At 43.1% G+C, this 13,265-nt stretch overlaps 1 protein-coding gene across 2 annotated transcripts in view; it reads right to left on the bottom strand.

The window, feature by feature from the left end:
• Nadk2 (NAD kinase 2, mitochondrial) overlaps positions 1-13,265 on the bottom strand; it is a 40,523-nt gene that overhangs the window by 7,458 nt on the left and 19,800 nt on the right. Inside the window, exons 5-9 of one of the 2 annotated variants that reach the window (XM_021183622.2) lie at positions 12,023-12,106; positions 10,508-10,644; positions 6,421-6,499; positions 3,703-3,768; positions 2,254-2,349 (exon numbers count right to left, since the gene is read on the bottom strand). In XM_021183622.2, coding sequence (XP_021039281.1) covers positions 2,254-2,349; positions 3,703-3,768; positions 6,421-6,499; positions 10,508-10,644; positions 12,023-12,106 — 462 coding nt within the window. The remainder of the gene's footprint in view (positions 1-2,253; positions 2,350-3,702; positions 3,769-6,420; positions 6,500-10,507; positions 10,645-12,022; positions 12,107-13,265) is intronic. The other variant, XM_021183623.2, reaches the window with a different exon arrangement.

Raw genomic sequence — 13,265 nt, 5'->3', positions numbered from 1 at the left:
AAAAAAAAAAAAAAGAAGCAACAGCTATCTGATGCCAGTCTACGGGGTACAAACGTGTCTGACATTAACCGGACCGATGAGAAAGGGCAATCACTGGCTAACTGCAATTCCTAGTCGTACTCCAGTGGGAAATGTCTGGACATACAAAGATGAGCTTTCTTCAAACACTTTCAGCCCATATACATGTTAGATTTCAGAGTTCAGCTCCCCCTCACTATGTAACCTCGCCACTAAGTACCTCAGGGAATCCAAGTGAACAATGCCCTCAAGGCTGGCTCACCAGCCCCCACGGGGACAGTCCCTAGTGCCTCTCCTGCAGCTCAGCATAGTGACCTTAGTCACCGAGTCGGAAAGCAGCAGAGCCACAGCATGGCAGGAGCCTTCCTCTCTGCATCGCTACTAAAGGAGAGCTAGCTACCTGTCCACTAGGAATGCCCACACTGGACTTTAATGAGCTGTTAAACCACTGAGACCGGGGGTTTTCTCTTACCTGGAGTTTTTATAGCTTACCCTGAGTCTCACATCCCCATACAATTCATATTCAAAACAAAATCCTTCTTTTTCAGATAAACTTCTTTTTCTCCCTCAAGAATCATAAAACAAGATAAAGAAACAGAATCCTAATCCTTCCTGTCATATGGTGAAACTACTAAGTGGTTTATTAAGCTCACCTAACTCCCACCCTATACTCAAATGACAATAATATGCCCTTTCTTACAGAGAATGCTGTGAAAGAAAAGGGAAAGAGTCCCGGGAACCATTTCTAATTCTCACTGTGGACCTCCAAAGATGTGCTTATTACCATTTTCCGTTGAAAAAATATTTCCATGATCAGTGAAGCCTGGTCATTGTCACACTTAGGAGACGGTTAAAAACTAGTTTTGCATTTTATCAGATGATATAATTTTTACAATTCTGGGGGATGGGATGGGAGATGGGAAGCGCACACATATTGCCACGCACATAGAAGTCAGGGAGTAACGTTTGGGAGTTCTCTTCTTGCACCACGCGAGCCCTGGGGAACTAAACTCTGGTCGTGGTGAGCTTGGTAACAAGTGCTTCATCCACAGAGCCATCCTGTCAATCATCCTGGCTCATGAAAACAGTGAAGCGATGCCTATGACACAGCAGCAACAAGTGACATCACACAAGCCCAACCTAAGAGTGACATTTGACAGGAGAGTTTATCTTATTTTATTTTATTTTGAGGCAGAGTCTTACTATGTAGCTTCAAACTATCACCCTCTTACCTCGGCCTCTCAAGTGCTCGCCACAGCACACAGCTAAGAACTAAACTGACACTGTGTATGCTGGTTTTGAGAGCATCCATTTATTTAAGAAAGATCTGAATAAATACGTAGTAGGCACTATACCCTGCTAACACACAAAACTTGAACAAGAGGAAAACAAAAACACTAGGCACCCTTTCAAACCCTTGAAAATGTCCAAGGCATCGCATGTTAGCCTAGTAACCGTGCTCTGCCAGCTCTGCCAGCTCTGCCAGCTCTGCCAGTGAGAAGGTGCTGAAGGATGAAGGGCGCCACCATTGTGCTTTTGAAAGAAGGTTAAGGACGACTGCCTACAGAGAACTGCACTTGAAGGCTGGACGCTTTCACACTGAATGGAAAGTATTCAGAAATCCAGAGCAAGAAGATGAATTGAACAAAAGCAAAGGCTAAAGGAGAGAAAGGTGTGTGCAGAGAATGACAAGCAGGCTGCGGTGTCTGCAGACCTCTGATGGGCAGGGTGAGGGTGAGGGCCCGGAGAAAGAGGACAATGTCGGCAATGGCAACACTTGCCAGGGTGTGCGTGTCAGAGCAAGCAGTCTGTACACAGCACCGGCCAGTGTTAAAGCAGACAATGAAGGAGAAAAGGAGGCCAGGCACAAATAGCCACTAAAAAACCATGATGCCCAGACCCAAGTGGCAGCAGCAGAGGCTGAGAAAGCTGGTACCGATTTGGGAACGGCAAGGATCTGAAGTGATGTGTGCGGAGGGGAGAGCAAAAGGCGGCAAGAAGGAGAGAGTAATGTTTTTCCTCTAGAGGAGGAGTCTGGGTAATTCGTGGCGGAGGCAAACGATGCATGGAAGACGGAAAACCCTGCAGACAGGAAGGTGAGCTTTAAACTGCGGATCCACAAACTGCTGTCCTGCACACTAGAGGACAGCGGACACACCCACATAGGATAGAACGTACATTCTGTTGCTGAAAGAGGTCCGCACACCTTGACAGGGAGCAGCCCACGCTACTCACCAGGCCTTTGATCCTGTCCCAGTGCACAAATTGAGCCCTGAGCTCTTCTGCTTCTCCCATGGGCCGTCATCAACTGAAATTTCATAGTAGGAAGCCCTAGGGATTGAAAGCAGAAAACTCTGTTCACTGAGCTGTGTGAGGCCCTCACAGTTCATGAAATTTAAGTAAATCAGCTTGACCAAGACATATCTGACTTGGCAGGCATAGACATCAATTGCCATGCTAATTCCAGTCCTGATTGTGGGAAAAACTTAGAAGGACACCCGTAGGCTTTTCTCCATGGCCTCCTGATCTACATACCCCTTCCTATCCCAAGGTTAGTGTTGTAGACAGGCCTCGTACGGCTCTCCATCAGTGCTGCTCTCGTGGGACCTAACGCGGCGCCTCCTTTCAGAATTCAAACAGTCAATCGCATCCTTAGGTGCCTTTCTCGGTGCCTGTCCCCTCTATACCTAATTCTTTGTGTGACATTCTCATTTAAGCCATATGCTAATAGACCATTTTAAATGGTAGTGGGCTAACAGATAAAACCATAAAGAAAATTTTCAACCAACTCTATACCAGCAGACAAGACTAAAAGTAAAATCAGAAGTCTCATTTCTTTTTTTGTTTGTTTGTTTGTTTTTGTTTTTTTCGAGACAGGGTTTCTCTGTGTAGCCCTGGCTGTCCTGGAACTCACTCTAGACCAGGCTGGCCTCGAACTCAGAAATTCGCCTGTCTCTGCCTCCCCAGTGTTGGGATTAAAGGTGTGCACCACCATGCCCGGCTTAGAAGTCTCATTTCTTGAACAGCTGACATGTTTTAGAATATTCCATAAATATGAAATCAAATGAACATAATGCTATTCTTTAAACACAGAGTGGATGACAGAAAGACTGAAGTATGTAAAACCCTACTATGTAAACTTCCTTCAAATAATGGTGTCACGGACAAACGCTGGACTGTTTCTTCAGCAAATTAAAAAGTTAAAACCTTAATAAGATACAGGTTTTCAAAAGAGGTTACTACACACACCTGCACACTAACACTAGACCAACTCAGTCTAACTCCTTCAACTTCTCCAAGTTCCTAATGAGTTTTACGTGACCTAACTTCTTGTTTCTTTCGTTCTTTATAAAGGACAACAGGCCTACAATTCACCTTTATCTATTTCATAGGTCAGTTATTTTTCCCTCTGAAAAGCACATTAGATGCTTGTTATGCACAGACACGGCAGCCACATCCCAGCCGCATCTGCTACTGTACTAGAAGGAAGCGGAAATGAGGAGTGAGAGCGGAGAGGATCAGAAGTAAGTGGGAGGGGAAGGCAGCCAGGGGAGAGGCGTAGAGCCCAAACGGTGAGAAATTTAGTGTCACTTTACATGCAGGTCAATTGGAATTAGTTAATTCACACGATTTTTGTTCAAGGGAAATTATTTTTAAAGCAGCAAAAAAAAAAAAAAAACTCACAGTCCCTTTAGATTGGGTATATTTCTTCTTAAATTGTCCACTGCTACAGCCCAACAATAAGGCATTCTAGGTTAGAACAGACAGAAAAGAAAACACATGGGCTTTTAAAATGTTCTTCCATCTGAGGACATTAAGACTGAGGCAGGAAAAAAAAACACTGCTGCCCTCCACATCTTCCAAGCAAAGCGCACAAGGTTCCGGAGCACAGTATAGCCTCACCACAGCTCAGGGAGCAGGAATAACAGGCTCAAGGGACAGTTTTGTCTCTAAATAATTATGAGATCTACGCAAATTATCTGACCCTTCTGGAACTCACCGCTCTCACTGATAAATACAGCCACCTTCCTCCAGATCTGCTGTGAGCACTAAGTAACAGATTACAATACACACAGCTTGACAGACAGCAGAAACTTATTGTGTCCGTGTTCTTTCTGCCTAAGGGTCTAGTCAGAGGTTTTAAAAATAAGCCCTAAAGCCTTCATACTAGTCACACGTGTTCAACCACCTCCAAAGGGAATCACTGCTTGCTTATGGTACTGAAGATCTACAGAGAGCCTCAAGAGAGAAAGCAGCAGCAGCAGCAGCCATCGCCCTGGGAGACTCCACTGACCCAGAGTCTGTCATCTGGGGTCAATTTCCCTCCTCTTGTACAGTAGACACCAGGAATGCAGCCATACAGGCAGCAGCTCTCTGCAGCTAACCACACCTCTGCAAACACAGCCAAGTAAGCCCAAAATGGCTTCCCACAGGAAACATGGACTCACAGAATTTTTTAATTTAACAGATGCTGTCGGGTGCCTTTCTCGTCTTTTCCTCTCTCCTATAATCACAAATCTATCATCTCTATATTGTGTGAAATATGACATGCAGCATGAGATAAAACTTTCTGAATGGACAGATCACATTTCTTACTATGTTAAAATAAATACATGTTGTCACTTAAGTATTTCATAAATTCTCTGTAAATACTTTATTTCTTGAAACAATATTCTAAAATTTTCAATGTTTGTACTAACCTCCAAAATGTTAATATTACCTTCTTCATATGTATCTTTGTTTCCCTAGTGACTTATACATGCTACATAACAGGCTACCAATATATTCTTTCCTTTCCATTAGTTTATTTATTTATTCACCTTACATCCCGATCACAGCCCCCTCACCTCAGCACACTATATTATTATTGAATTAATATTACATACAATAAACTAACCACAATAATTCAAAAGGATTTTTTAAATTATTCTGCCCCCTTAGTCATTACCATTTTAATGTAAACTGGATTTATAATAAAACCATTTACTTAGTACTATCTGGAATGTAGAAGTCACTTTTAGTAAGCAAATCTCTCTCCTCATTAACTCCTTATGAAAGGATATAACCTGCAATTAGGAGAACTAGCAATGGTCCATAAGTTACAACTAGGGACTCAGTGGCACGGCTCACACAGAGTTGTGTGGTTCTGGTAACAACGTGGTAGGAGATGAACTCAGCTCCAGTCTACACCTAGTTCATACAATGTATAAAATGGGGAAACTACATGCAGTGTGCTACAGTGGGACTGACTTTATTTAATGGTGGTTATTTTACAGGGAGCAACCATGTTGTTTTAGAGATTGGTAAAAAATGTTGGTATTTAAAAAACACATTTATCAGTAATAGAGTAGATACTCTGTTTTTACATTAAATTAATTTTGTTAGCAATAGTTATATCTATTTGTGCACGTGCATGTGCATGCACTACTGTGAATTAAACCTTCAGTCATGCAAGGCAAGCACTCTGCCACTGAGATTATCTCCAGCCCTTGATCAAGGCATTAACCTTCAACTGTCATACACTTGCCTTATGGAACAACTACAAAGCAGGATCAAAAACACCTTATGAAGCATATGCAGACATAAAATAAGGGATGTCCTGCAATCAACTGGCTCAGACTAGTCAAAAGAATAAGTGCCACAATGACAAAAGTGAGTAAGACTAAGGAATTATTAATTGTATAAGCATACGGTCACAACAGTGAAATGGAATATGTGATTCATAACTGGATCCTATGGATAAATGAGCAAATAAGCAAATCAGCTTTAAAAACACCAAGTAGGGACATTTTTCTGTCCTAAGAGAAAAATTTGTCGTGTGTGTGTGTGTGTGTGTGTGTGTGTGAGAGAGAGAGAGAGAGAGAGAGAGAGAGAGAGAGATAGATAGAGAGAGATGTTTTCACTATGTTGTGACGGGGAGAGGACAGGGAGGGGAAGAAGGAGGGTGAAGAGAGGCAGGAGGAGGATAGGTTAGCACTGTTGCCCAAGCCATGGCCTCGAGCTCCATGGCCTAGGCTCTAACAAGACTGTTGGGGCCTCTGGAGCAGCTGGGCTATAAGAATGTGCAACTGCATTCAGTTTTAGAAAAGCAATGTTGATACAGACTACCTAGCAATTGCCTGCAAGTGTACACCTAGCGCCTGGCTCCCCAGGCCTTTAGACATCCTCACTCTGATAAAGGCCTTGGAGAGCAGTGCAGCAAGGACTCAAAGAGCTGTTCAATTTCACATTTCACAAACTTTTTCTCACACAATATTCTATTTCTATACTTATCAGTATGCACTATGGCTTTGGAGAGAATTTTATTAAGTAATTAGTTTCTACTACTTGAATCATTATTTCTACAAGGCAGGTTGTAGGAATTACTGAATTCCACGTTCAGGATCATGAGCTCCAAGGTACCTGGATGACAGGCTCTCCCCAATGAAGACTTCATTGAGCGCTCTCACCGGCAGAAGCTGAGGTCCTGACGCCTCCGACCCTGCAGCAGAAAGTGAGAGAGCAGTGAATTACAGAACTATTAAAATAAAAAGTTAATAAAACTCTACAGCTTTAAAACCGTTGTGTTCTATAACTAACACAGTCATCCTGAATTGCTCAAAAGATAAAACCTAAGTCACCTGGCCTATATCAACAAATCACACTTCTGTCTCTCCAAAAAAGTACTCTGAAGTTCCACCTGGAAGACATTAGAGAAGAAACAGACTAAGCACACCTTGCACTTAGGTCACAATTACCTGCGTGGCTCATGCTGGTGACCAACCCAGAAAGATCTAGCAATGTCAGAAGCTACACCACAAAGCCTTGCTAACATGGCTGCGTGAACTGAACTAAACAGGGACAACTACAGACATTACGAGGTGAACAAGGAAAAGCCCACGATACCCCAAGCCTCCACAGAGAACTAGAGGCCACCAAGGGATGCTGAGAGCAAAGGGCTCTTAGCCAGGAACAAACACAGCAGCTGGTTATCAATACCAAGTGATCTGCTGAAAACACACATGCAAGTAGCATGCAGACTGAGAAGGCCATATATAGGAATGCATCTCTATATATACATATGTGCACATAACAACCATTAATGAAAAATGAAGCCATGAATTTAAAAGATAACAAGGAAGGGGCAGAAGTGAAGGTGTGGAGGAAGGAAAGGAAAAATGTTCTCATCTTTCAACAGAAAAAATTTTAAGGAGAGAAAAGGAAGGGAAGAGGGAAGGGGTGGGGAGGAGAGGGGAGGAGAGAGGAGGGGANNCGGGACGGGACGGGAGGGGAGGGGAGGGGAGGAAGGGAGACAGCAGTGTTTTTTCAATTGGAGAAACCTCAAAAGTATTTTTAGAATATCAACATTAGAAAAACATCAGCACATCTTCCTTCAAGATCTGTAAAAGTCCCCATCTTTTATTTAATCTATACCATTAAGTAAGTGTTCTCCGTCACTGCAATAGAAAAGCCTGCGAGCACTCTCAGTACTGGGGATTAAACTTGATCTTGTCACCTGTAAAGAGGTCCCTTTACTTTTTGTCCTTTATCAGTTTTCAACTGAAAATGCCAGCCCCATGCCTCCCCTCCACCCCCCNCCCCCCAGCCCATCCTCTCCCCCCATCTTGTCATCAGCAGCAGGACTGGAGTCAAGTGTCTCTCACAGGATAGACATTATGGCAAAAGTTCTCTTGTCCCTTTCTCACACACGTCCCCGAAGTCAACACTTACTGAGTCCATCCCAGTATGGTGGGCAGCTCGTCTCTAGTAACTCCTGCCACCCAGGATTCATGCCCTTCCATTATGTCACAGCAGAAGTGGGTTCCACAGCCAACAGGTGCAGCACAGACGCTCTGGTCGTGTACCCACTTCTGAGACTTGGTTAGAAAAGACACTGCACTTCTATCTCGCTATACATGTCTCTGCCCTCCCCCTCAGCTCACACACTGCACTGTGGGGTGGCTGGAACTGAAGCGGTCTGCGAGAAACAGCAAGTGACATCTGCAAGCGCTGCTGTTGTGCTTGGCAGCTCAAGTGTTACCTCCCGAGGAACTCTAAACCAGGACTAAGAGTTGAAATGTCCCTGGATTATGACCTTCACATCCTGTGAGGTTATAAATATGTACGCCTAAAATGCTAAAGGATGGAGTAATTTGTCACACAGCAGTAGAGATGAACTCTCATTAGACACTGAATACACTAATGAGCCACACCCTCACCAGCACGACCTCTGACCTGCACATTACGTAAGTCTGCGCACATGTTTATTACACTGGATATAGTATTTTTCGCATTTCGGGTTTTTTAGGAGTCTGCTTTGTTTTGTTTTAGACACAGAGTGCGTTGGTTTGAATAGGTGTGGCCCCCACTGACTCTTGTGCTTGAATGCTTGGTCCAGTGGGAGTGTTACTATAAGTAGGTGTGGCCCTGGTGGAGGAAGTGCATCACTGTGGGGGCCGGCTTTGAGGTCTCCTGTGTTCAAGGTATGCCCAGTAGTATACACAATCTCCTTCTACCGCCTGTGGACCAAGATGTAGAGCTCTCAGCTCCCTGCCCAGCTCCATGCCTGCCTGGACTCTGCCATGTTTTCTGTCACGGACTAAACCTCTGAACTGTAAGATAGATGCTCCAATGGTGTAACGAATGTTGGGGACTGTCTAGGCAGTCACTGTCTCTGTCATGTCTGTAGTTTTGGAAGCTTGTGCCTTTGTTCTTCCTGCACACTCAGGTAATATTTAATCCCTTCTCAGATCTCTGACGGGGTTGAAGACAGTTATAGGCTCATAGTTAAACTTAAGTTGTTTAGCACTGAAGACGTTCTAGACTTGAAAAGATGATTTTAGGGTGGAAGTACAAGTTAAATTAGAAGATGATTTAAGTACAGCGTTGTAAACTCATTGCGATAGGACAGTCAAGTACCTCATCTAAGTTACACAATACAGACTGAACTTTTAAAGGTAAGTCGTAATAATTTTCATAATTGTTCCAAAATAGTTCCTACTATGTATTGTTTTACTCTAAGAGAAAACCTTCTTAACTGGACAAGAAAGGGGGAAATATAGTGGGTTGGCCTAATGCTGCTTGTATTCTTATGCTTATTATGAGCCCCCAAGTCAGGATGCCCCAGAGACAAGAGAGTCCACATGTAGATGCTGAGTGATCCTGCCCCCAAATATTGTTTCTGGTTGGTAAATTAACAGTCAGTAACTGGGCAGAAGAGACATAGGTGGGGTTTAGGTTTCACAGGCTTGGGGTGAAGGAGAAGCTGCCACGAGTTAGAAGTAAAGAAAACATGGTCCTGTGGGCTGGCCAACTGGGATTAAGAGCAGCCCAGATGAAACATAGTAACTAGCTAAGTAATAATTCAGGATTATCAATAAGAAAGCAGATTCTAACAGCATGGAGGGTAGGCATCTGCCCAGCTCTTGTGCTGCTTAAGGTTATTAAAAATATAAAGGGCTGTGTGTGTGTATGTGTTTATCCAGGAACTCAATAAACAAAGGTGTAGAAAACCGGGTGCAGAACTTAAATAATTTCTACAACATGGCCTAATTAATTGCTTTCCTTCCTATGAAGGAGTGGCTCTGATCATGGTGTCTCTTCACAGCAGTAGCAACCCTCACTAAGACACAGGCCTCTCTTTTATAAAGCTCTGGCTATCCTGGGATTCACTTTGTAGAAGACCTCAAACTCAAAGAGACCTGACTGCCTCTGCCTACCTAGTGTTTGCCAATAATAATTACTAAGAAAATTAAAACTTAAAAAGAAAACGAGTTCACATCTCTTCTCCCTTTAAAGGTGAACTGGTAATAAAAATAAATTATTTTTTATAACATGTGACAAGACCAACCAGGCAAGGACAGGTCACACACTACATATGGCAAAAAACGCCACTAGCTTAAAGTTGCATCATTTAAGTGCAAAGATGTAAAGGGCTCCCTCTGGTCTCCTCCTAAATGAAAAGCTAAATCATCAAATATAATCTCAAACCTATTTCTGTATTTAAAACCCAAATGCAAACTTTCTAGGCAGTGTTTCCTGCTATCATGAAGAGAATTTGAAGTAGACATCAAGCACACGCCTTAAAACGGCTTTCAGTATCTTTAGAAAGTCACCTACTAAAAGTACATCCTAGCAAAAACCCCTCTAAAGCAGGCGACAGAAGCGCCTGCGGAAGAGAGCGCCTGCACACTGCTCATCCAGTTTCTACTGCTTCCCTCTGGACGTGGCAAGGTCTTACCCTAAGTGTCAACTGTCCCACCAGGTACTGATAATTCATCCCTCATCAACCACTTCTCAAAGCTGTCCTACAACAGCTCATCTTAAAACGTGGTCTAATTTTTTAGAGTCTAATTATAAGAACAACAACAATAACCACAACAAGATTAAGCCAGCAAAAAGTATTTTTTTCGGAGTTATTAGTGACACTAAAAGCAAATGAAATGTAAATTACTGTTTCAGAACTTAGGAATCAAACAGCGCCCGCTCCAGGCTGGCTCTGGCCACCTACTTTCATCGTGCGTTCTTTCAATGTTAAAGGCTCGGCTGTGCTGATTCAAGCTCAGCTGCTGTTCGTGAAGGTCCACGGGAGTGGGGTTTATGCCAGTCCCTTCCAGATATAACCTGATCCGCTGCCTCCACAACCACCTGAAAGTGAAGAAAAGGGAGGTTATGGTAAAATCAAACACACTTAGGCAAGAATTAGACATTATGATAGTCTCAGCAAACTGAAAGATGTATATGAGAAGCTAATTCTAGACTGAGCACAGTGGGTCCACATGTCTTTAATACCAGCACTAGAGAGGCAGAGGTAAGCAGAACTCTGTGAGTTCAAGGCCAGCCTAGTCTACATAGCTAGTTCCAGGACAGCCAGACCTACATAGGGAGACCCTACGAAAGAAAGAAAGAAAGAAAGAAAGAAAGAAAGAAAGAAAGAAAGAAAGAAAGAAAGAAAGAAAGAAAGAAAGGAAGAAAGGAAGAAAGGAAGGAAGGAAGAGGAAAAGAAAAAGGAAAAAAGAAAAGAGAAAAAGAAAAAGAAAAGCAAAAGATATTTATTCCGTGGATAAATTATAGCACAAACACCTAAAGCCCACAGGTCCCTACTGAAAGATGTGTATGGATACTTACATCTCTTTCCAGTTGTTGGTAATGTCTAAGCTTAGATAAAACCTACAAGGTAATCTGAATTTTAATCTTAATAATAACCCACTAAATCCCTAAGAGCTAGACAAAAGCACGCGTTTGCTCAGCACAATCTACCACAGAAGGCAAACAGCACCTCGTTACGGTGAGTGTGTGAGATCCAAGTCCCCCACAATTTCAAAATGGTGTTTGTTTTGAAGAAAAAGAGGAGGAGGAAAAGGAAGAGGAGGAGGAGGAAGAAGAGGAGGAGGAGGGGGAGGAAAAGAGATTAAGAAGTGGCAAATGTGAGCTATTACTCCACAGAGGCATAAGCCATAATCTGGTAAAAGTGGGTGCTCAGAGGTCACCACTGGGGTCCCCGTGCTGTCACGGCAAGCACTCCCTCCACCCACATCTCCAGCTCTGTGAAACACATTCCCATGCCACTGCTAAATACACACTTCACAGCTAACACAGATACTAGGAAGGAACTCAGCCTGATTTGATTACACACACAATCCTTCAGCCATTACTACATAAAGCTACAAATACAAAACTGAACCTTCAGTTTTACCAACCAGCCTTAACTATCTCTTGTAAATGCTAAGAACATGTATTAATAATAAGACTAAGGAAAAGCGGGGTAGGGTCACTCTCGCTGAAGGACTAAAATCTTCATTTGCAATTACGGGCCAAGTAACATTTGTCCCGTAGTCCTCTCTACTTAGTTCTAACTGAACTAGGAGAAGGTAAGGCGAGGCCTGGGACTGGCCCCTGGAATTTTTACGGCTGCTTTTGTTAACTATGAAGTGCCCCAGTTTTCTGCTTGTCTTCTTTTTGAACAATGTCAATACCACATATTAATTAATTAAAGGATCAAATATGAAGAATAAGAACTTCCTACCTGAACTCACCACGAGAGAACTTCCGTAAGGCTTCCGGGAAGGAATGTGTGTATCGCACAGGCAGGCATAGGTGACCTTCAGACCTGTGATGTTCAGGTGGCACAGCGTGCAGAGGAAATGGGTATGGGAGACAAGAGTCAGAGTGTCACTAAACGCCAAACTTCAGAGACCAGTTTTCTAAATTCCAACGCTATAGTTCATTTCTGCCTGGAATTGTCTGTACTTTCAATAACAACAACAACAAAAAAGGACTGAACAAACCATGGTCCACAGTCAGCCTTCATACGTCAGAATTACACCAATGTTTCCACAGTATGATGAAACTAGGAACGATAACAAAGTTCTGCTTCCAATCACCCTGGCTACTCCCCACTGTAGAGTGGGGACCTCGACCCTGGCTACTCCCCACTGTAGAGTGGGGACCTCGACCCTGGCTACTCCCCACTGTAGAGTGGGATCCTCGAAATTACTTAACTGCTAACTTCAGATAAGTCATGTTAGGATTGTTTCCTTATTTCTCAAAGTGTGATAAGCCAGCAACAGCAATGTTATTCTGCGGAATCAAACTGTGGACTGTGTGAAATCCAACTGCATTCTGGAGCACATAGGATATCCTTAAACAAAAGAACTGAGAAAGCCGATCCCTACAGGACCTTTCCCCTCTGAAAAAGAATGTAAAGATGAACTTCAAGAAAGTCACAGATTAATGCAGAAGACAAATTAAAAATGAGCACTAGCGAAGGTAGAGACGGCCTGTAGTTACTCTCACAGAGGACCCCAGTTCAGTTCCCAGCACCCGCGCAGGATGGCTCATAACCATCTGTAATTCTAGTTCCAGGGGACCTGACACCCTTTTCTGACTAGGATTGCCGTGAATTCACATGAATCTATCCCACACAGACATACATAGACATATTTAAAAATAAAATAAAATCTATAAATCAAAATGTAACCAAGAATTACAAAATGGTAAAATTCCTTTCAAGTTGCCCCAGGGCAGTGAGAAGACATGACTCCTAGTGACACCTGGAAACTTCACTCTCATCACCAAGTCCGAGTGCTCTAGTCAGGAAGTCTAGGCTGAGAGCAGACCTGGCAAAACAAAGTCTGAACGATAAATTAATAAATTCTAAAATGTACATCAGTGAGGAGAGAAAGAAGGGTTTGCCAAGCACGGGTAATAAATTTCCCCATCTACAGGAATCACTAACAGGCAGGACCTCATTTTTTTTTAAATTTTTT

This window comes from Mus caroli, chromosome 15, assembly GCF_900094665.2.
Source record: "Mus caroli chromosome 15, CAROLI_EIJ_v1.1, whole genome shotgun sequence".
NCBI lineage: Eukaryota > Metazoa > Chordata > Mammalia > Rodentia > Muridae > Mus > Mus caroli.
This window is presented reverse-complemented; position numbering and strand designations above follow the sequence as displayed.